Source organism: Thalassophryne amazonica, chromosome 16 (assembly GCF_902500255.1).
Source record: "Thalassophryne amazonica chromosome 16, fThaAma1.1, whole genome shotgun sequence".
NCBI lineage: Eukaryota > Metazoa > Chordata > Actinopteri > Batrachoidiformes > Batrachoididae > Thalassophryne > Thalassophryne amazonica.
Window position 1 is genome coordinate 82,221,001 of NC_047118.1, and position 24,603 is coordinate 82,245,603.

The 24,603-nt window shown below is 44.6% G+C and overlaps 1 protein-coding gene across 1 annotated transcript in view; it reads left to right on the forward strand.

Moving 5' to 3' along the window:
* The window catches only part of LOC117528774 (myosin-11-like), a 392,454-nt gene that overhangs the window by 44,260 nt on the left and 323,591 nt on the right, over positions 1 to 24,603 (forward strand). The window contains 7 exon segments of the mRNA XM_034191402.1: positions 1,781 to 1,937; positions 10,144 to 10,171; positions 15,122 to 15,221; positions 18,491 to 18,514; positions 18,727 to 18,825; positions 18,914 to 18,977; positions 19,092 to 19,190. Coding sequence (XP_034047293.1) covers positions 1,781 to 1,937; positions 10,144 to 10,171; positions 15,122 to 15,221; positions 18,491 to 18,514; positions 18,727 to 18,825; positions 18,914 to 18,977; positions 19,092 to 19,190 — 571 coding nt within the window.

A 24,603-nucleotide genomic window follows, 5' to 3' on the forward strand; every position in this document is an offset into this window, starting at 1 on the left:
CCTGGTGGATCTGAACTTCTGCCATTTGCTGATGATGGAGGCCACTGTGCTCTCTGTGTCTTCAAAGCAGCAGAAATGTTTCTGTACCCTTCCTCAGATTTGTGCCTCAAGACAATCCTGTCTCGGAGTTCGACAGACAATTCCTTTGACTTCATGCTTGGTTTGTGCTCTGACATGTACTGTCAACTGTGGGACCTTATATGTAGACACATGTGTGTCTTTACAAATCATGTCTCGTCAACTGAATTTACCCCAGTTGGACTCGAATTGAGTTGTAGAGATATCTAAAGGATGATCATTGGAAACAGGAGACACTTGAGCTCAATTTTGAGCTTCATGACAAAGGCTGTGAATACTTGTATATGTGACTTCTTAGCATTTTATTTTTAATAAATTTGCAAAAATCTAAAAAAAAAACATTTTTCACATTGTCATTATGGGGAATTGTTTGTACAATTTAAAAAAATAAATAAATGTAAAAAAATGTTTGTAGTTTTATAGAGCAGCACATGTCCACATCATATCAGCATGTCATCTACATCATCTACATCATCCACATCATCGACATTTGCCAAATCCTATTTTGATGGAACTTTAAGGGAATAGTTTAAACATGTTAAACTGTTACAGGCCAAGTCATACATGCTAAATACTAAAAAAATCTTATCAACATGTATTTTCCAGGGTCAGTGATTGTTGTAAACTGAAATACATTATTGTACTATTTCTTTTTAACTATGGCCAAAACATCACACTACTTCATATATAAAAGCACAAAGCTTGTGATAGAGTACAAGCTTTAAAAATAAATTCAAACTTGTACAACTCTTTTGTTAAAGTTAGTAATGGTGTATGCTGTACAGTCATTCCACCCTGGCATTCATACCCATAAGTGTATGTAAACATCTGACCACAACTGTACAAACCAAATCCCTGTTCTCTGCAGAACTTTTCCAGCCATGTATTTAGAGATTTAAGCCAATAGTCCTTATTTTCTCAAGAGTGGAGAGAACAAGAGGCAATTAATGGCAATTGTCAACATTTCTTGAAGAGGTTACACGTCTTCACTACGTCCATCTTTGCAACCTCAGGCTGCCGCATCATCATTGACGCCGACATGTATCACAGTGTTGCTCTATCTAATGTCGTCTTCCTGACTCTGCTGTCTGGCCTTGTGTGATATGTTGATGAGATGAGAAGTGTAGTGCTCTGGGCACAGGTATATATATATTAAATGTGGGCTTGCAATTGTCATGTAACATTGCTGGTAATGGAATCCACTATTACAGCAGCGGAGGACATCCCTAAACCAGTAGAGCTACCCAGAACAGAAAACTGGTTTGTAGTCTGGAATGGATATTACAAAGTGGCAGACAACACAACCGGATGCAAGGCTTTATATGCATTCTAATGCCTGAGAATTGAATTTCTCTGCTGTTGTCTTGCTGCGTGGTGTCCATCCAGGACCCAAGGTGGTTCTGTAGTGTCGTGGATGCTCAGCACCAATGCATGTTCACAGACTTGACACGACTCTGCTGGTAACTCTGTTGTTTTGATCATATGTTCACCCACCCACCCGTATATGTGTGTGTGTGTGTGTCTGGCTAACACAATTTCATATCCATTTTAATTAACGTCTTGTAGTCACTGGAACCATCAATCCATGAATGCAAGCATCACATGGACCATCTCTCCAGCAGAATATTGCAGCCTGTGTTTTCCTCTCTGTGAATCCATCGCTCACGCTCCCTCTCTGTGTGTCGTCTCTCTGCTGTCACAGACGTACTCGGGTCTGTTCTGCGTCGTGGTCAACCCCTACAAGATGCTGCCCATCTACTCTGAGAAGATCATCGACATGTACAAGGGCAAGAAACGCCATGAGGTGCCACCGCACATCTACTCTATCACAGACAACGCCTACAGGAACATGATGCAAGGTAACGCAATATCTGTGGGAGTTATGGTTCAATATGTGAGAAATATTTTACTGCAAACTCATTTGAGACAAGAATTATAGAATGAATAAGGCATTCAGAGAGAAATACACCTCCACCAGGGTAATAATTCCTCCAGCAACCAACAGCAGATGGCACTTAGAAATCTCCATTTCACCGCAGTTGTAAGTGTTTTTCATCTGGAAATAAGTTGAAATTATAGGAGGAAAAACACCTGAAAGGTCCTTGAAGATTTTCCCCAAAGGACACATGATTCTTTCATAGGTTTGGACAAAAGTAGGATATTTTCATAACACCGAGAATGACGAGCAAAACTATGTGCAGCGATGAAACGGAACAAACGGGAGCGACTTGATGAAAACCTCTCCATCACGATTAGGGAATAACCCTGTTGTGTCTGATGATTTGTGGATGTTCATGCTGTTATATGGTCGCACATTGACCTTGCAACTGTATAACAGCATGAACGTCAACAAATCATCAGACACAAGGGGGTTATTCACATTCTAATCCAATCCCATCATTTGCACGGTTTATTTTTCTGTAGGTAATTTGGTCGGCGAGGCTTACCGTGAGGCAGCGTCGCTCCAACTGCTGTCAGGGTGCAGAGTAATCCATGAAATGTGAAAATCCATCAGATCCATCAAATGTGAAATGGTAATTCTGTATCAGAATCTACATCAATACTTTCGTATGGTAGCTTAAATTCACCCATTTCAGCAGTGGTGATGGTACGCGACTCTCTCTCACTCTCAGCTAACAGCACTAACAGCTAGCAGTGCACAGCCGGTGTTCTAATTGTTTGTCTCATCGCATAAATTGACAGTTCCGCATCCTGACAATATTGTGCATACGCAGTTTTGCAGAGGGCTGGTCTGTCAACACAAATGACATCTCATCAGAACACCGGTCAGGACGCGGAGTAATACATCCAAATGTGAAACAGTTGAATATTTTACCACCGATACCCCAATGTTATAAAGTCTGAAATCACGATTAACCAATCAGATTTGCAGAAAAAATGTAATTGGATTAGAATAATACTTGAACAGCATCAGGTAATTTACAAAAAGATGGAAAGGGATTGTTTTGTTTTCATATGTTTGGTGAGTTTGCAGGATTCTTCTTCATATGTCATCATTTGTTCTCTTTAAACAGAAGTTGCTGAAGCTGATGAGTTAATTAGGAATTAATGTCATATCTATGATCAGGTAACAGACCATCTGTGGTCCAGTGACCCTCAGCCTACTCACAGAGGAAATAAAAAGTCACCACAGTTATGGTGGATGATGTGTCGGCCCTGACAGGTGCCTCTGCTCTGACCCGTGAGCCCAGCTGCTTTGATCAGCCTTAAACAGCTGATCAAAGACAGAATTAAAAAAATCTTTATTGAAAATGTCAAGCATATTTAAAGTGTTAATGGTTTACACTGCCCACCACCCGATCCCAGATAAGCGGTTGAAGATATATGTATGTCTGTATGTGTGGTTTATTTACACTGTGCTTGTGTCATTGAGAACAAATGTCTCCGTGTATAACAGGTGGATTATAGTTCATTGCTTTTCTGAACACAAAGTACGTTTCAGTGCGATGTTTGATCATTACGATCATTGATGGACTTTAAAGTTACATTCATGTGAAGACTATCTTGAAATTCAAGTCTGGGAGTATGTGCTGCTGTTGCATCCACAACACCACAGAACCACCTTGAGTCCTGGATGACAACCACCCATTCAGATAACTGGTCCATTTCTACATGTCTAAAATAACCATCTATCTGCTGCAGCCAGGTGAAACGGGGGCGTCCCCTTGGCCTTCTCCAGCTGCTAGGGTCCTCAACACTCATATACCTGAGTGCTGGATCATGCACAAAAGTTAGGGCCCCTTGACACATAGTGCGAAGTTTGGATGAAGTGCACACTTAGTGTACATGACGCAGGAATCATGTGCCAACCGTGTAATGTCATCCCTGTTGCCAACGCCTCATACACCTGTTGTTACAAGTATGGTAACCCATTGCACCCTCTTGCAGCAGGTGCCAGCCAAATTCCAGGTGACACGCATGAACATCTAACGCCGCTTGCTTGGCCAGTCACACTCTTGGCATGACAACAGACTGCAAACAGTCACTTTCGTACTGCTGTGAAATTTGTCTAAGTTCTCCACGAGTGTGACTTTGCAAACACACACTGATTAGAACACGCAGCGGGTGATCTAACCGTCACGTCACCCACATGAGCTCTGTTCCACATGAAGCGGTGTCTGTGCTGTGGCACGCTGTCCACAAGACACGTGTCGGGCAGAACGTGCGCGGCCGACTGGACGCATCTGACCAGTAGATGTGGACATGATCAGAGCACACTGCTTCTCATCCATGTTATTTCATGACTGTATGTCTGTGACCATGGGGCATCACCAGAGGAACAGACGGATCATATTTGTATTGCTCATTTGATAAATGCTGTGTTTTTATATGGTGTGGGATTTTAATTTAAATGTTTTTTTTTTGTAATACTTCCATGTCCTTCCTGATATGAGGCAGCTTCCCGCAGCTTTCAAAGAACAGCTCCATAGCTCAGTGGTAAAGTGTCTGATTGAGGATCAAAGGTCTTGAAAGACGGAAATTTGCATCCCGGGTGGTGTGGTTTTTTTTTTTTCTTCTTCTTCTTCTTTGTTTTTATTATTCCACATAAGCGATGCGGTGTGGTCCCACAGGTACCGGCCGTTTTTTTTTGTTTTTTTTTAACTCCACATAAGCGGTGCGATGTGTTCCCACAGGTACCAGCCGTTTTTTTTTTTGTTTGTTTGTTTTTGTTTTTTTCCCACATAAGCAGTGCGATGTGGACCCACAGGTACCGGACTTTTTTTTTTTTTTTTTTAATTCCACATAAGCAGTGCGATGTGGACCCACAGGTACCGGCCGTTTTTGTTTTTTGTTTTTTTTATTCCACATAAGCAGTGCGATGTAGTCCCACAGGTACCGGACGTTTTTTTTTGTTTGTTTTTTTTATTCCACATAAGCAGTGCGATGTAGTCCCACAGGTACTGGACGTTTTTTTATTATTTTATTCCACATAAGCAGTGCGATGTAGTCCCACAGGTACCGGACGTTTTTTTTTTATTTTATTCCACATAAGCAGTGTGATGTGGTCCCACAGGTACCGGATGTTTTTTTTTTTTGTTTGTTTGTTTTTTATTCCACATAAGCAGTGCGATGTGGTCCCACAGGTACCGGCCGTTTTTTTTTTTTTATTCCACATAAGCGGTGCGATGTGGTCCCACAGGTACCAGCCGTTTGTTTTTTGTTTTTTATTCCACATAAGCAGTGCGATGTGGTCCCACAGGTACCGGACGTTTTTTTTTTTTATTATTCCACATAAGCAATGCGATGTGGACCCACAGGTACCGGCCGTTTGTTTTTTTTATTATTCCACATAAGCAGTGCGATGTGGACCCACAGGTACCGGCCGTTTGTTTTTTTTATTATTCCACATAAGCAATGCGATGTGGACCCACAGGTACCGGCCGTTTGGTTTTTTTATTATTCCACATAAGCAATGCGATGTGGACCCACAGGTACCGGCCGTTTGGTTTTTTTATTATTCCACATAAGCAGTGCGATGTGGACCCACAGGTACCGGCCGTTTGTTTTTTTTGTTTTTTATTCCACATAAGCGGTGCGATGTGTTTCCACACATATCAGCTGGTTTTTATTTCTTCCACATAAGTGGCACTATGTGCTAGGTGCTTGAAAGACACCGACACGTGCACGAACTCTCGCATCGGGTTTGTGCACGCCTGTGTGTTGATGCGATGTTTCGTGCGCTAATTTCAAACTGTTTTGTGCTGTTTCACCGTTTTCGTCTAAACGGCGTCCAAACTTCGCACTATGTGTGAAGGGCCCTTAAAGGCTCCTCATCTTAGTCTCTCTTACTAACTGCTCCTTTGATAAAGTCAGTACCCAGTGGCCATATTTGAAGGCCTCTGGTAAACACAAAACTGAAAAAACTGGGCTAAAATATGTTTGAGCGCCTGACTGTTTGTGTTGTATGGGCTGCCCGAAGAGGAGGTACTGCTGGCTCACCACAAGAGGGCGCCCTGCCTGTTGTCAGGTTTCAGGCACCAGAGGGCGCAGCCGCCTCGCAGGAGCTCCAGGTGCGCCGACACTGACAGCTGTCAGTCATCATCATCATCATCACCACCATAAAATACCTGGACGATATCCTCATCTTCTCCCCGGATCCTGAGACCCATGTTAAGCATATACGTCAGGTCCTGCAGCGGTTGTTGGAGAACCGGCTGTTTGTGAAGGGCGAGAAGTGCGAGTTCCACCGTACTTCTTTGTCCTTCCTGGGGTTCATCATCTCCTCCAACTCCGTCGCACCCGATCCGGCCAAGGTAGCGGTGGTGAGAGATTGGCCCCAACCGGCAAGCCGTAGGAAGCTACAACAGTTCCTAGGCTTCGCAAATTTCTACAGGAGGTTCATCAAGGGCTACAATCAGGTGGTTGGTCCCCTGACAGCCCTTACCTCCCCAAAAGTCCCCTTCACCTGGTCGGATCGGTGCGAAGCCGCGTTTAGGGAGTTGAAATGCCGGTTCTCGACTGCACCAGTTCTGGTGCAGCCCGATCCTAACCGCCAGTTTGTGGTTGAAGTGGATGCCTCTGACTCAGGGATAGGAGCCGTGCTGTCCCAGAGCGGGGAGTCCGATAAGGTTCTCCACCCTTGTGCCTATTTTTCCCGCAGGTTGACCCCAGCAGAACGGAACTATGACGTCGGCAATCGGGAGCTCCTGGCGGTGAAAGAGGCCCTGGAGGAGTGGAGACACTTGTTGGAGGGAGCTGTGGTTCCATTCATGGTTTTCACTGACCATCGGAACCTGGAGTACATCCGGACCGCTAAGCGTCTGAACCCCAGGCAAGCCCGTTGGTCACTGTTCTTTGGACGCTTTGACTTCCGGATAACATATCGCCCCGGGACCAAAATCCAACGGTCTGACGCACTGTCCCGGGTGCATGAAGAGGAGGTCAGAACAGAGCTGTCGGATCCACCTGACACCATCATCCCGGAGTCCGCTATCGTCGCCACCCTCAAATGGGATGTGGAGAACACCGTTAGGGAGGCCCTGACGCGTCACCCGTACCCCGGCGGTGGACCACCGAACAGATTGTACGTCCCACCAGACGCAAGAGCTGCGGTCCTGGACTTCTGTCATGGTTCCAAGCTCTCCTGCCATCCAGGGGTGCGAAGAACCGTGGCAGTGGTCCGGCAGTGATTCTCGTGGGCATCAATGGAAGCCGATGTCCGGGAGTATGTCCGGGCCTGCACCACCTGTGCTAGGGGTAAGGCAGTTCATCAAGCAGAGAGAGAGAACTCCTCCAGCCGTTGCCGGTGCCTCGACGCCCCTGGTCCCATATAGGCCTGGACTTGGTCACGGGTCTCCCTGCGTCCCAGGGTATGACTACCATCATGACGATAGTGGACCGATTCTCCAAGGCGGCCCACTTCGTGGCCCTCCCGAAGCTCCCGACAACCCAGGAGACTGCAGACCTCCTGGTCCACCACGTCGTGCGTCTGCATGGTATCCCCATGAACATCATCTCAGATCGTGGTCCCCAGTTCTCCTCGCAAGTCTGGAGGAGTTTCTGTAGGGAACTGGGGGTCACCGTGAGCCTCTCGTCTGGGTACCACCCACAGACTAATCAATCAATCAATCAACTTGTTTCTTATATAGCGCCAAATCACAACAAACAGTTGCCCCAAGGCGCTCAAGGCGCTAATGGACAAGCCAAGCGGGCTAATCAAGATCTGGAGCAGGCCCTAGGATGTGTGACCTCCGTGCACCCAACGGCCTGGAGTCAACATCTGGCCTGGATCGAGTACGCCCACAACAGCCAAGTATCATCAGCGACCAGCCTCTCCCCCTTTGAAGTGTGCTTGGGGTACCAGCCCCCATTGTTTCTGGCTGTGGAGGGAGAGGTCGAGGTCCCCTCGGTCCAGGCCCACCTCAGAAGGTGCCGTCGGGTGTGGTGAACAGCCCGCTCTGCCCTTCTGAGAGCCCGGACAAGGGCGAAGGGCCATGCAGATCACCAACACACCCCGGCCCCCGCTTACCAGCCCAGGCAGGAGGTTTGGCTATCTACAAAGAACATTCCTCTGCACACGGACTCACCAAAATTGACGGACAGATTTATCGGACCCTTTCCCATCATCAAAATCATTAGTCCAGCCGCAGTGAAGCTTAAACTCCCAGCTTTACTGCGGATCCACCCGGTATTTAATGTCTCCAAGATCAAGCCCTGCCACAGATCCGACCTCTGCACCCCCGGACCAGCGCCGCCTCCTGCCCGCATCATCGACAGGGAGCCTGCATGGACAGTGAGAAGGCTCCTTGATGTTCGCCGGAGGGGTCGGGGGTTCCAGTATTTGGTGGATTGGGAGGGGTACGGACCCGAAGAGCGCTCCTGGGTGAAGAGGCGCTTCATCCTGGATCCGGCCCTCCTGGCCGACTTCTACCAACGACACCCCGACAAGCCTGGTTGGGCGCCAGGAGGCGCCCGTTGAGGGGGGGGGGGTCCTGTTGTGTGGGCCGCCCGAAGAGGAGGTACTGCTGGCTCACCACCAGAGGGCGCCCTGCCTGTTGTCGGGTTTCAGGCACCAGAGGGCGCAGCCGCCTCGCAGGAACTCCAGGTGCGCCGACACTGACAGCTGTCAGTCATCATCATCATCATCACCACCATAAAAGCCTGGGAGAATCATCAGAACCCTGCCGAGTTATCAGCTTACCCGTCAGGTAAACCGACTCAGCCGTTCTGTGCTGTACGCACACGTTCTTTGCAGCAGAGCTTTTTGCAGTCGTTAACCTTTTTGAACACTTGCAGCTTGTAGTCGAGTTTGTGGAAGTTGGAGGAGTTGGCATCTCCACTCCTCACTTCAGACTTTGATTAAGTGATTCATAAGGCACTGCACGTACTCTGAGTTCCTGTGTTTGGAGGTGGAGATTTTTCCCTCAGGAGAGGAACTGTACTTTTGAAGACTGTTTGCTGGGTGTACACACACCCACCTAAACCTGTGTCTGTTCCTGCCAGCAGTACCGGATCTGACAGCTGGGAGCAGTAGCCACCTGGGGACTCAGGACTTGGCGGCTCCAATGTATTGCAGGTCTCCGTTGGCGGTGGAACCTCGTGGGTCCCGGCTCTTCTCTGGATAGGCATCTCCTACCCTCGGGCCTGCCCACATGTCACCTTTTTGTGTAGATTGATTGACAGACTAAAAGCATATTTGGTTGTTGTGCACATTTGCAGAATAAATTGTTATTTATTCGGACTTCCTATTGGCTGTTCATTTACGCCCCCTGTCGTGGGTCCGTGTACTTCACTTTCCCAACAGTTTGTTTCTGCTGCTGCTGTATTTTACTGCTGTTAAATGACAACACAAAAAGAAACATCCTGGCAGAAGAAAGTAAGAGGAAACAAACAGCAGTGAATCCTGATTTTAAAATCTTCCTGACCTGTGACTGACCTGTGACTGACCTGTGAGTGCTTCACTAAAAACACAGTATCAGTATATGAGTACTGATGTTAGTACTTGTATTCAGCTTCACATAAATGACACTCTGTGCCGCACGGGGCCTTTGTGTGCCGTCTCTCAGTGCACTTCTGGGACAGTGCAGGTGAGTGTGTCTGAAGCCTCGGAGCGTGGCGTCCCGCCCCGCCTGCGCCCTCACAGCGGGTCCTGACTTTCCGTTCAGATCCGAAGTGTCCATACATGGAGCAGCCAGACCAGATTACGCAGCTCACCTGTTATTTTTAGATGATACGAGTGATGAAGCTAATCTGTCTGAGAGTTCATGTTTGGTCTGACCCCACTCACGTTGCTCTCTGTTAACATCTCTTTCTTTCTCCACCCCATCATTCTGCTCTAATTACTGTCTGCCTCCCTGTATCTTTTCTCTCTCTTGCTTTTTGTTCTCTTTTTTTCTTTTTCTTTTCCACCTGCCTCACTCTGTACTTATCTCTACATTTTCATTTCTCTTGAACAACTCTTCACCCTTTTCTTCTTTGATGTCCTTCCACACCACACTTTCTCCTAAACTGCTGGTCTGCTTCTCTCCCCCCCTTTGCCTTATTCTTTTTTCATTCACCCCCCCCCCCCCCCCCCCGGCTTGCCAACTTCATGTCCTTCCACAGATCGTGAGGATCAGTCAATTCTCTGCACGTGAGTCAAACAGCTTTCACACACACACACACACACACACATGCACACACACACACAGGGCAGATCTTACTGTATTTTTTAGAGGCAGAGCTGATTTGCACGTAAAATAAGATTTTCTCAGCTCGTGTTAGTAATTCACACAGACTTTGGTCAAAGGTCTGTGTGAATTATGTCATCAGACCTGCCACCATGTGTCTTGGACAGGAAGCAGAGTTGTAGTCTTACACACCTCTCTGCAGCTTCTCTCCCCCTGCCATCCCCTCATTACCCCATCCCCGTAGAGACGGTGCCTGCTCTCAGACTACCAATAACCAGCAAAAATCTATTTAAGCATAAAAATTCAAAAAGAAAAAATAATATAGCACCTTCAACTGCACCACAGACTAAAACAGTTAAATGTGGTCTATTAAACATTAGGTCTCTCTCTTCTAAGTCCCTGTTGGTAAATGATATAATAATTGATCAACATATTGATTTATTCTGCCTTACAGAAACCTGGTTACAGCAGGATGAATATGTTAGTTTAAATGAGGCAACACCCCCGAGTCACACTAACTGTCAGAATGCTCGTAGCAGGGGCCGGGGCGGAGGATTAGCAGCAATCTTCCATTCCAGCTTATTAATTAATCAAAAACCCAGACAGAGCTTTAATTCATTTGAAAGCTTGACTCTAGTCTTGTCCATCCAAATTGGAAGTCCCAAAAACCAGTTTTATTTGTTATTATCTATCGTCCACCTGGTCGTTACTGTGAGTTTCTCTGTGAATTTTCAGACCTTTTGTCTGACTTAGTGCTTAGCTCAGATAAGATAATTATAGTGGGCGATTTTAACATCCACACAGATGCTGAGAATGACAGCCTCAACACTGCATTTAATCTATTATTAGACTCTATTGGCTTTGCTCAAAAAGTAAATGAGTCCACCCACCACTTTAATCATATCTTAGATCTTGTTCTGACTTATGGTATGGAAATAGAAGACTTAACAGTATTCCCTGAAAACTCCCTTCTGTCTGATCATTTCTTAATAACATTTACATTTACTCTGATGGACTACCCAGCAGTGGGGAATAAGTTTCATTACACTAGAAGTCTTTCAGAAAGCACTGTAACTAGGTTTAAGGATATGATTCCTTCTTTATGTTCTCTAATGCCATATACCAACACAGTGCAGAGTAGCTACCCTAAACTCTGTAAGTGAGATAGAGTATCTCGTCAATAGTTTACATCCTCATTGAAGACAACTTTGGATGCTGTAGCTCCTCTAAAAAAGAGAGCTTTAAATCAGAAGTGCCTGACTCCGTGGTATAACTCACAAACTCGTAGCTTAAAGCTGATAACCCGTAAGTTGGAGAGGAAATGGCGTCTCACTAATTTAGAAGATCTTCACTTAGCCTGGAAAAAGAGTCTGTTGCTCTATAAAAAAGCCCTCTGTAAAGCTAGGACATCTTTCTACTCATCACTAATTGAAGAAAATAAGAACAACCCCAGGTTTCTTTTCAGCACTGTAGCCAGGCTGACAAAGAGTCAGAGCTCTATTGAGCTGAGTATTCCATTAACTTTAACTAGTAATGACTTCATGACTTTCTTTGCTAACAAAATTTTAACTATTAGAGAAAAAATTACTCATAACCATCCCAAAGACGTATCGTTATCTTTGGCTGCTTTCAGTGATGCCGGTATTTGGTTAGACTCTTTCTCTCCGATTGTTCTGTCTGAGTTATTTTCATTAGTTACTTCATCCAAACCATCAACATGTTTATTAGACCCCATTCCTACCAGGCTGCTCAAGGAAGCCCTACCATTATTTAATGCTTTGATCTTAAATATGATCAATCTATCTTTGTTAGTTGGCTATGTACCACAGGCTTTTAAGGTGGCAGTAATTAAACCATTACTTAAAAGCCATCACTGACCCAGCTATTTTAGCTAATTATAGGCCAATCTCCAACCTTCCTTTTCTCTCAAAAATTCTTGAAAGGGTAGTTGTAAAACAGCTAACTGATCATCTGCAGAGGAATGGTCTATTTGAAGAGTTTCAGTCAGGTTTTAGAATTCATCATAGTACAGAAACAGCATTAGTGAAGGTTACAAATGATCTTCTTATGGCCTCGGACAGTGGACTCATCTCTGTGCTTGTTCTGTTAGACCTCAGTGCTGCTTTTGATACTGTTGACCATAAAATTTTATTACAGAGATTAGAGCATGCCATAGGTATTAAAGGCACTGCGCTGCGGTGGTTTGAATCATATTTGTCTAATAGATTACAATTTGTTCATGTAAATGGGGAATCTTCTTCACAGACTAAAGTTAATTATGGAGTTCCTCAAGGTTCTGTGCTAGGACCAATCTTATTCACTTTATACATGCTTCCCTTAGGCAGTATTATTAGACGGTATTGCTTAAATTTTCATTGTTACGCAGATGATACCCAGCTTTATCTATCCATGAAGCCAGAGGACACACACCAATTAGCTAAACTGCAGGATTGTCTTACAGACATAAAGACATGGATGACCTCTAACTTCCTGCTTTTAAACTCAGATAAAACTGAAGTTATTGTACTTGGCCCACAAATCTTAGAAACATGGTGTCTAACCAGATCCTTACTGTGGATGGCATTACCCTGACCTCTAGTAATACTGTGAGAAATCTTGGAGTCATTTTTGATCAGGATATGTCATTCAAAGCGCATATTAAACAAATATGTAGGACTGCTTTTTTGCATTTACGCAATATCTCTAAAATCAGAAAGGTCTTGTCTCAGAGTGATGCTGAAAACTAATTCATGCATTTATTTCCTCTAGGCTGGACTATTGTAATTCATTATTATCAGGTTGTCCTAAAAGTTCCCTAAAAAGCCTTCAGTTAATTCAAAATGCTGCAGCTAGAGTACTGACGGGGACTAGAAGGAGAGAGCATATCTCACCCATATTGGCCTCTCTTCATTGGCTTCCTGTTAATTCTAGAATAGAATTTAAAATTCTTCTTCTTACTTATAAGGTTTTGAATAATCAGGTCTCATCTTATCTTAGGGACCTCGTAGTACCATATCACCCCAATAGAGCGCTTCGCTCTCAGACTGCAGGCTTACTTGTAGTTCCTAGGGTTTGTAAGAGTAGAATGGGAGGCAGAGCCTTCAGCTTTCAGGCTCCTCTCCTGTGGAACCAGCTCCCAGTACAGATCAGTGAGACAGACACCCTCTCTACTTTTAAGATCAGGCTTAAAACTTTCCTTTTTGCTAAAGCTTATAGTTAGGGCTGGATCAGGTGACCCTGAACCATCCCTTAGTTATGCTGCTATAGAGGTAGACTGCTGGGGGGTTCCCATGATGCACTGTTTCTTTCTCTTTTTGCTCTGTATGCACCACTCTGCATTTAATCATTAGTGATCGATCTCTGCTCCCCTCCACAGCATGTCTTTTTCCTGGTTCTCTCCCTCAGCCCCAACCAGTCCCAGCAGAAGACTGCCCCTCCCTGAGTCTGGTTCTGCTGGAGGTTTCTTCCTGTTAAAAGGGAGTTTTTCCTTCCCACTGTAGCCAAGTGCTTGCTCACAGGGGGTCGTTTTGACCTTTGGGGTTTTACATAATTATTGTATGGCCTTGCCTTACAATATAAAGCGCCTTGGGGCAACTGTTTGTTGTGATTTGGCGCTATATAAAAAAATTGATTGATTGATTGATTGATTGATTGGTTGAAGGAAGGGGTGGAGCAGTCAGCTGCTCACCACCTGGCGATGGGTTGGATCAGATGGCGAGATAAGCCACCAAACCAACCTGGAAAGTCTAAATACATTGTGAGTGTTTTCTGGGAACGTTCAGTGGGAGATCCTGTCCAGATGGCCTTCAACTTACCACTCCAGAGAAAGTTCTACATCCCGATGAAGGTTAGGGACATGGAATCAGAATTGTCCATGTTCAATGGCTCCATTGTTGAGGTGGCTACTTTGAGCTGTGGCCAGATGTTTGTCAGTGCCTGTCATGGAAGCAACTCAAGAACCTGCTGGTGGACCCCTGTGGTGAGGGAAGCCAAAGGAGTGGATGATGGTCCCCATTTTCAAAAAAGGGGGCCGTAGAGTATATTGCAATTGTCGAGGAATCACACTTCTTAGCCTTCCAGGGTAAGCCTATGCCTGGTTACTAGAAAGGAGACTTAGACCATTAGTCAAACATCAGATTCAGGATGACCAATGCAGATTCCATCCTGTTCATGGAATGGAGGACCAACTCTTTACCCTCACAAGGATATTAGAAGGGGTTGGGAGTATGACCAACCAGTCTACATGTGTTTTACAAAATTGAAAAAGGTGTACGACTGGGTCCTTGAGGTGTCCTGTTGGGGTGCTGTGGGAGTATGGGGCACCAGAACCACTGCTATGCATAATCCCGTCTCTACATAACCAAAGTAGGAGCTGTGCCCGTGTTCTTAATGTCCATAGCACCAAACTCCTCTGTAAATGGACTGGATTTATAGAGCACTTTCCCATCTGAATCAGAAGCTCGAAGTGATTTACAATGATGCCTCACATTCACCTATTCACACACAAGCACACACACACACACACACACACAGACATCAATGTGCTGCCATGCAAGGTGCTCGCTACACCTAGCAACTTGGGAGTTAGGGTCCTTACCCAAGGGATCTTAGTGATTGTGTGGTCTGGCTGGGGTTTGAACAGAGGATCCTCTGGTCTCAAGCCCAACACTTAACCAGCAAACCATCACCTCCCCCAATCTGTGATAACATTTACTTACTCCAAAAGTTTGAGCATAAAAATGGAAATTTTAGAGAACAAGCAGAAAGTTTCAGGATGGATTAAAAAATATATGTTCCTTCAAAATCCCCCTTATGGCTTTTTAAAAATCCAAGATTGCATCCAAATAGTTTTACACATATTTGCTTGTGGGAAGATAATTTGTCTCCTCTCTGCGTGTCTTTTTTGTTGACAGCGGTGAGTCTGGAGCAGGGAAGACAGAAAACACCAAGAAGGTGATTCAGTACCTGGCTGTCATTGCCTCCTCACACAAAGGCAAGAAGGACATCAACCCGGTGAGTCATTTTCTGCTTTCACTAAATTTTTCAACATGTTTGATGGGGAGTTTAAAAGTGAATTTGGAATCTATACACTCGGAAAAACTTGGGAAAACCAGAAAGACACCACTGGAACACAATATCTTCTTATAGTCAGCTGGTTCTTTTTTTTTCTATGCCTACCTTTGCCAGTAGCAGGCAGAATGGTGATCAAGTGGTTAGTGTGCTTCCCTCTTCAAGTCCACCTCTGGCCAATCAGCACGTAACATGGAGTCACATGAAGAAGGGCGTCCAGTGTAAAACTATTGCCAAATCAACATGCAGATACAGTAGTGTTCAGAATAATAGTAGTGCTATGTGACTAAAAAGATTAATCCAGGTTTTGAGTATATTTCTTATTGTTACATGGGAAACAAGGTACCAGTAGATTCAGTAGATTCTCACAAATCCAACAAGACCAAGCATTCATGATATGCACACTCTTAAGGCTATGAAATTGGGCTATTAGTAAAAAAAAAGTAGAAAAGGGGTGTTCACAATAATAGTTGTGTGCATTCAGTCAGTGAGTTCATCAATTTTGTGGAACAAACAGGTGTGAATCAGGTGTCCCCTATTTAAGGATGAAGCCAGCACCTGTTGAACATGCTTTTCTCTTTGAAAGCCTGAGGAAAATGGGACGTTCAAGACACTGTTCAGAAGAACAGCGTAGTTTGATTAAAAAGTTGATTGGAGAGGGGAAAACGTATATGCAGGTGCAAAAAATTATAGGCTGTTCATCTACAATGATCTCCAATGCTTTAAAATGGACAAAAAAAACCCCAGAGACGCGTGGAAGAAAACGGAAAACAACCATCAAAATGGATAGAGGAATAATCAGAATGGCAAAGGCTCACCCACTGATCAGCTCCAGGATGATCAGACAGTCTGAAGTTACCTGTAAGTACTGTGACAGTTTGAAGACGCCTGTGTGAAGCTAATTTATTTGCAAGAATCCCCCGCAAAGTCCCTCTGTTAAATAAAAGACGTGCAGAAGAGGTTACAATTTGCCAAAGAACACATCAACTGGCCTAAAGAGAAATGGAGGAATATTTTGTGGACTGATGAGAGTAAAATTGTTCTTTTTGGGTCCAAGGGCCACAGACAGTTTGTGAGACGACCCCCAAACTCTGAATTCAAGCCACAGTTCACAGTGAAGACAGTAAAGCATGGTGGTGCAAGCATCATGATATGGGCATGTTTCTCCTACTATGGTGTTGGGCCTATATATCACATACCAGGTATCATGGATCAGTTTGGATATGTCAAAATACTTGAAGAGGTCATGTTGCCTTATGCTGAAGAGGACATGCCCTTGAAATGGGTGTTTCAACAAGACAATGACCCCAAGCACACTAGTAAACGAGCAAAATCTTGGTTCCAAACCAACAAAATTAATGCCTCACAGATGTGAAGAAATCATGAAAAACTGTGGTTATACAACTAAATACTAGTTTAGTGATTCACAGGATTGATAAAAAAGCAGTTTGAACATAATAGTTTTGAGTTTGTAGCGTCAACAGCAGATGCTACTATTATTGTGAACACCCCCTTTTCTACTTTTTTTACTAATAGCTCAATTTCATAGCCTTAAGAGTGTGTATATCATGAATGCTTGGTCTTGTTGGATTTGTGAGAATCTACTGAATCTACTGGTACCTTGTTTCAAATGTAACAATAAGAAATATACTCAAAACCTGGATTAATCTTTTTAGTCACATAGCACTTGTTGTATGGCTGGGGGGGGCCTGGCTGCCTTTTTGTTTCTGTCTTTTGTCCTGTCTTTTGTTTTTCCTTCCAGGTGGCTTGCATTTGGGACTGAGTGGCTGTGTAGCTGAGTTTATCAGGACCTCACCCTGATCACCTGAGGCTGATCACCTGCGGCTCGTCAGGACTCACAGCTGTGGTTCATCTACATTGATTGGAACATGGTGGCATTTAAGACTGGAGTACACAGTGTGTATTTGCCAGAGACTCGACCTTGTGACCAGATGGGTGAGATCGTCGTCTCGGGAGCCATCTCATCATCAGTGGATGCAGAGAACGTCCAGGTTTGATGCATGGTCTGTGAAAGAGGAGGGGGTGAGGTCTCACGCTCGTCAGCACACTTCCTGAGGTACGATAGATTTTGTGACTAACATTTATACAGTCAGTAAATGTGGTGTCCCTCACACCTTATTATATTGAGCTGTATGTTGGTCGTGTAATCAGCTTCCACTGCAGTGGAGTTTTGTGAACTGGGTGTTCCATGCCTGCAGGGTGGGAAGCTGATTAGTAATTAAGCCAGGAAGTGTTTGCTGTTTGTGCACCTTTGAGCGTTCTCTCTGTGTGTTGAGTGTGGACTCACATAATGATTCCTTCTTTCACAGACTCGGTTTGTCGCGGCCTCCTGGGGGGTGTCGGCGGGGTCCTTGGGTCCGAATTGGTTCTGGCTCCGGACCGTTAGCGCTGCTGGGAGCGCACCGCAAAACCACCACGCCAGACCGCGCACTTTTTTCACAGCACTGTTATGTTCATTAAACTCTGTTATCCTTTGTACCATGCTCTGCTTATTTTATACTGGGTCCTTCAAACGCTGGTCGGTTTTCCGGGCTGCGTCCGACACATAACAGCACTACTATTATTCTGAACACTACTGTACATGTCAGATCTGCTGTGATGACCCTGAGCAAAAGGGACAAATCTAAAGAATTAACTTACCCAATCAACCAAATAAAAAAATAAAAAATCAACATGTGGTCCATAGAAATGATCAACCTTGCAGGTTTAAATTTTAAAGCAGAACTGCCAATATTCTCTCAACTAAAATCTCAGTGTCGTCGCCTGTAGACAGTAGGCGTCCAAATCCAGTATCAGAAGGAACCATACGTTCTTCGCTGAATTTCTCCTCATTTATCTGTAAAAGTCTATCCACCACTAAGCCCCCTGAATGGTGTGGTACCAATTACAGCTGAGGAACACTTCTTGGCACTTTGAGTCACACATTTCAAAGTGCTTTACTGTGACCTATAAACTTACATTCTCTATTAATGAGAAGAATTCTAACAATTATTTATATAGGAATCAGCCCACTGAACAACATGAACTCTAATAACAAAAGAATAAATGCCAGTAATAAAAAGAAGATAACAATGCACAAAAAACCCCCAAAGAGTTGATAATAAAGAAAAAAAGTGTGATTTATATGCCAGATTATGCAGTGCATTATAACACAAGTTTGTGTGTGTGTGTGTGTGTGTGTCTTCTTGTAGCAGCAGGCAGGATCGCTGGCATACGTGAGTATGAACTGTCAAAGACACACTGTCAGTTACCCAACATTTTTACAATGTTTTCAGTTTTACCTAAAAATTTGGTATGACAGAAACATTTTGTCACTTACTTTGTAGTATTTAATCTTTTCCAGTGTTCAGACATTCAGTTGTATGCCTTCTATTTATCTACGTGTGTATCTGCTGTTATTTGTGAATTGACTCACTATGGACCATAGGGGGAGCTCGAGAAGCAGCTACTCCAAGCCAATCCCATCCTGGAAGCTTTTGGCAACGCTAAAACCATCAAGAATGACAACTCCTCACGATTTGAAAGTGTTCATCTGTGATTCTTCCTTTAAGGTTTTTGTTTATTCACAGTTGCTGATGATGTCACGTGCCTGAGTCCTTTTCTTCTTTGTTCAGGGTAAATTCATAAAGCTCAACTTTGATGTGACAGGCTACCTTGTCGGGGCAAACATTGACACTTGTATCCTTCCATTAAAATTTAATACAGCTTGTCTTCAACTAAAACTGATTTTGCTTGAAATAATAACTGCTAGTTGTCATGGTTACATTCTTAACTTTACGTGTTTGTGATCAGACTTGCTGGAGAAGTCTCGCTGTATTTGTCAGGCCAACACTGAGAGAACCTTTCACATCTTCTACTACATGGTGGCAGGAGCCAAAGATAAGATGAAGGGTGAGCACCTCAAAAGTGAGCACTATGGGTGTGTCGTGGAGTGAATAGAGCTCCTGTTTTGATGTCGTATGCAATGCATACTTGTGTGTCTGAATGCTCTTTGGAAGGGGTGAGACATAACCGGGCCTGGGTTTACCATGTTATTACCCTGAGGCTCCACGAAGTGCCCATTGGGGTATCGGTCTCACTGACGTGTGTGTGTGTGTGTGTGTGTGTGTGTGTGTGTGTGTGTGTGTGTGTGTGTGTGTGTGTGTGTGTGTGTGTGTGTGTGTGTGTGTGTGTGTGTTGTCCGTGAACAAGATAATTCCTTTAAACTTGGTGAAATATTACTTAGACAGACATCTGGAGGTCATGAGACTTTGGAGTAGTTTGGTAAAAGGACTAAGGACAAAGTCAAGGAAAATATTGTCCTAACAAAATTTTTTTTGTGTACATCTCAACAACCAAGAAGCTTCAAGTTGATCAAAGTTGGTTGTACTTGGGTTCAGGCCCCTTCACACATAACATGAAAGATGTAGAAACCAGAAGAAAATCCCCGAACCAAACATGAAATGGGGGACCACGAAACATTTCACCTGCTGTCTTAAAGGACGCACAGGCGTGCACGACACACTGGCGATGGTTTCGGGCATGCTCGTGCGTGTGCACAAACACAGTGTGAGCAGCTGGAACATGTTGCACCACATCGTGCCGCTGTTGTGGGAAATAAGAAAAAATAAAAACAATCTGGAACGTGTTGCACCACATCGCACCGCTGATGTGGGAAAAAATAAAAACCAGCTAGAATGTGTTGCACCACATCGCACTGCTAATGTGGGAAAAAAGAAAAAAAATACATGCCACCCACGGGATTCGAACCTGCAAATTACAAAAGCCCTGATTAACAGACAGATAATTTACCACTGCACTACCGTCGCTGTCCTGTAACAGGAGCGTAAAATGCCTAAATCAACAAGGAATAAATGTGCTTTAAAAAAAATTAGACAAAGAGGAAGTCTTTAATTTTTGCCATAATAACTGAGAAAACGGTGTTTGTTACAGCATATTTTTGATGATATGTGACTGAAAGTGGTGTATTTGTCGCAGTGTTTGATTTGTAGTCCTGCGGCTCACTGTGCTGTGTGTCCTCTGGCTGGCCGCTCCCCATCTGCACATATCAGCATGTCATGCAAGTGTGCCCCTCCCCCCACACGCCAGGGGAGCGACATGCATGGCACATGTGTTGAGGGGGGAGCTGACACTCTGGTACGCCACGTGTTGCTTGGCAACTCCACAATAGTGGGGACACTTAGACAAATTCCACATTCAGCTCAAAAGTGGCCGTCTGCTCACTATTTTCATGCTAACAGTGCAAATGGCCACACATTTCCTAAGTGTCTAGTGAGCTGTGTTGGATGTTCGTGTGTGTCACCTGGAATTTGGCCGACACCTGCCGCGAGAGGGCTCGAACGGGCTCTCACAGGGCTCACTCTGTCTTTTGGCTGCTGGTGTGTGCAAATAGTTGTCGTGTCAGATGTACAAGGTGTTAGAGACAGCTCCGGTTTTTCACGACTGCCATTCAATTCCTCCTCCGTGCACTAGTCGGCTTCAATTGTGTTATGTGTGAAGGGGCCCTTAGGGTTGGCGTAGATGTGTCAGAGTTCAAAGGTCAAGGAAACCATGGTCTGAAAAACACTTTCTTTTTTTGTTATTGTCCATCTCAACAATCAATAAACCTAGATGGATCATTAGATTTTGGAGTAGTTTGGTCAAAGATCAAGGAAATAAAGGTCTGAAAAACACCTATGGTTTATTTATTTTTGTGTATCTCTACCACCAAGAAGGCTCGATGGATGATCTAAGGCAGTGACCCACTAACCTGCAAATGTTCCACCTCTCTCTCCTCTACCACAAGCTGATTGTGTCATTCAGGTCATTCAGGGGTCACTGAGCTCTTGATTGACTGAGTTGGGAATCACTGATGGTATTTACTCGTATATAGCGCTTTTCCATCTGCATCAGACGCTCAAAGCGCTTTACACATCGATGCCGCACATTCACCCCGATGTCAGGCTGCTGCCATAAAGGTGCCCACTACACACCGGGACCAACTAGGGGATTAAGCACCTTGCCTAAGGGGCCTTAGTGATTTTCCAGTCAGGCTGGGATTTGAACCGACCACTGATCTACAGCATGTGTTGATCAGCAAAATATTTTTGCCCTTGATTTTTATCAATGACTTTAAAAGGAAGTGTCCAAGAACTCATATGAGGAAGTCACACATGGTCAAAAACACCATGACAGACATTTATATATTTATGTGCAGGGCGCGCAGGGTAGACATCAGAACCTCTAATGGCTTTTATTCATGGGTGTTTTGTAAACCAAACATGTCTCAGCCAGTCAGAGTGGAGTGGCACATGTCCTTCCCTTAAAACTAAACTTGTGGCAGGTACACAGTGTTGTGGGATCAAAGATACAGACACAAGCTACCGCATGCTGGGTAATTGGGAGAGTCGGGAGTTTTCCCGGTGGGCGGGTCCAACCTGGGGCCGTTGTGAGGGGGTGTTAATATATGCATACATATATGACCACCACTAACTGTTAGGCTACACAGCAAGACACTTGGGCTGCTGTATCTTAAAGAGAAGACATTAATGTTTATAAATGTTTTTACAATCACGAAAATTCACAAGAAAATAATTTAAGACTGCTTCTTTTGCAACGCTGTTATCTTTTCCAAAGCCTAAGGTAGGGACATACCATTACACGTTTAACACCCCTATGCATTCATTACAGTTAGTTCAGTCCAGTCAAGCCCTGTGCGTTCAGATGGGACTTGCGCTACGAGCAAGTACAGGAGGAGTGGCCCGTGAATAAAAAGATGGACAGAAAAAAGCCAGGTGGAGCTGAAAAAGCTAGATTAAGAAAAAGAAAAGCTTTGGAGGAAGATGCTGCCAAGTGGGCAAAGCTCACAGATATTTTTTCAAGAAGACAGAGCGAAGAGGGAAATGGTAAATAGGGCCGGGCATAACAGGCTACGTGCCTGTTGATGTAACATTTGTAGTACAGTACGACCTCTTCCAGCTACTTATAGACTTCACTGACGATATTTTCAATCATTGTACTTGGCTCCAGCTCAAACTGTGCGACAAAACTGCAGGGTTTAAAAGTTCAGAGTGCACGATTCATGTTCTTACACTGTACGGCCCGATGCTCTGATGCGATCTGACTGCTCACATTGTACGTTCAAAAACCACACGTCTGGCTCATGTTTCCAGAAGCAAAACGTAACAAAAGCTTTTTTCTTTTCCTTTTTTCTTTTTTTTCTGCGCTGTTGAAGCAGCACTACAAGCGTCTATGCGCTGATTACGTCCCGCACTGTTAGTGTGCATGTGCAAACACCGGAGAGAGCAAACAGTGATCTCATGTAAAGTCTTGTGTTTTTTTTTATTGCGTTCCCTCACAATAACCTAATATCATATTAAAGTTCATGCCTATCAGCACGCACAGTGAGTGGAATCAGGTGGGGGGGGACTGAACGCATATGCGCACACAAACACACACACACACACACACACAGACACACACAGCAGACAACAGGATTTACAACAGATGAGCACAGCTGTATGACTCCGTACGAAATATATTTATTTATACAACAGTGTTTATTTATACAACAGTTTTTTTACCGTCCTCTCGTGAATCACGTTGCTGTCTGCTGTGTGCACACGCATATGCATTCAGTCCCCCCCCACCTGATTCCACTCACTGTGCATGCTGATAGGCATGAACTTTAATATGATATTAGGCTATTGCGAGGGAACGCAATAAAAAAAAAACACAAGACTTTACATGAGATCACTGTTTGCTCTCTCCGGTGTTTGCTCACGCACAGTGCACGACGTAATCAGCGCGTAGACGCTTGTAGCGCTGCTTCAACAGCGCAGAACCCTCATGAGTCACAATGGCCGACCAAAATATCAAACATGTTTGATTTTCATCCGACCATATGATTCCCGATCGGGAGGTGGTCGTGAGATGTTAAATGCAGCTCGTTACTCCATGTAGACTGCACGATGCAGGACTCACGATTAAGCTGAAACTCGGCATGATCCAAAAATTCTCGCACGAGTGAAAAATCAGCTGAAAAGGGGCCAAAGCTCGCACAGTGTAAGCCAGCCTTAACTTTTACTTTCTGTTATAAGCCACCAAATGTTTACAGTCAGTCAGCACATGCACTCAATAAAAATATAAACGCAACACTTTTGGTTTTGCTCCCATTTTGTATTAGATGAACTCAAAGATCTAAAACTTTTTCCACATACACAATATCACCATTTCCCTCAAATATTGTTCACAAACCAGTCTAAATCTGTGATAGTGAGCACTTCTCCTTTGCTGAGATATCCTCCCACCTCACAGGTGTGCCATACCAAGATGCTGATTAGACACCATGATTAGTGCACAAGTGTGCCTTAGACTGCCCACAATAAAAGGCCACTCTGAAAGGTGCAGTTTTATCACACAGCACAATGCCACAGATGTCGCAAGATTTGAGGGAGCGTGCAATTGGCATGCTGACAGCAGGAATGTCAACCAGAGCTGTTGCTCGTGTATTGAATGTTCATTTCTCTACCATAAGCTGTCTCCAAAGGTGTTTCAGAGAATTTGGCAGTACATCCAACCAGCCTCACAACCGCAGACCACGTGTAACCACACCAGCCCAGGACCTCCACATCCAGCATGTTCACCTCCAAGATCGTCTGAGACCAGCCACTCGGCAGCTGCTGAAACAATCGGTTTGCGTAACCAAAGAATTTCTGCACAAACTGTCAGAAACCGCCTCAGGGAAGCTCATCTGCATGCTCGTCATCCTCATCGGGGTCTCGACCTGACTCCAGTTCGTCGTCGTAACCGACTTGAGTGGGCAAATGCTCACATTCGCTGGCGTTTGGCACATTGGAGAGGTGTTCTCTTCACGGATGAATCCCAGTTCACACTGTCCAGGGCAGATGGCAGACAGCGTGTGTGGCGTCATGTGGGTGAGCAGTTTTCTGATGTCAATGTTGTGGATCGAGTGTCCCATGGTGGCGGTGGGGTTATGGTATGAGCAGGCGTCTGTTATGGACGAAGAACACAGGTGCATTTTATTGATGGCATTTTGAATGCACAGAGATACCGTGAAGAGATCCTGAGGCCCATTGTTGTGCCATACATCCAAGAACATCACCTCATGTTGCAGCAGGATAATGCACGGCCCCATGTTGCAAGGATCTGTACACAATTCTTGGAAGCTGAAAATGTCCCAGTTCTTGCATGGCCGGCATACTCACCGGACATGTCACCCATTGAGCATGTTTGGGATGCTCTGGACCGGCGTATACGACAGCGTGTACCAGTTCCTGCCAATATCCAGCAACTTCACACAGCC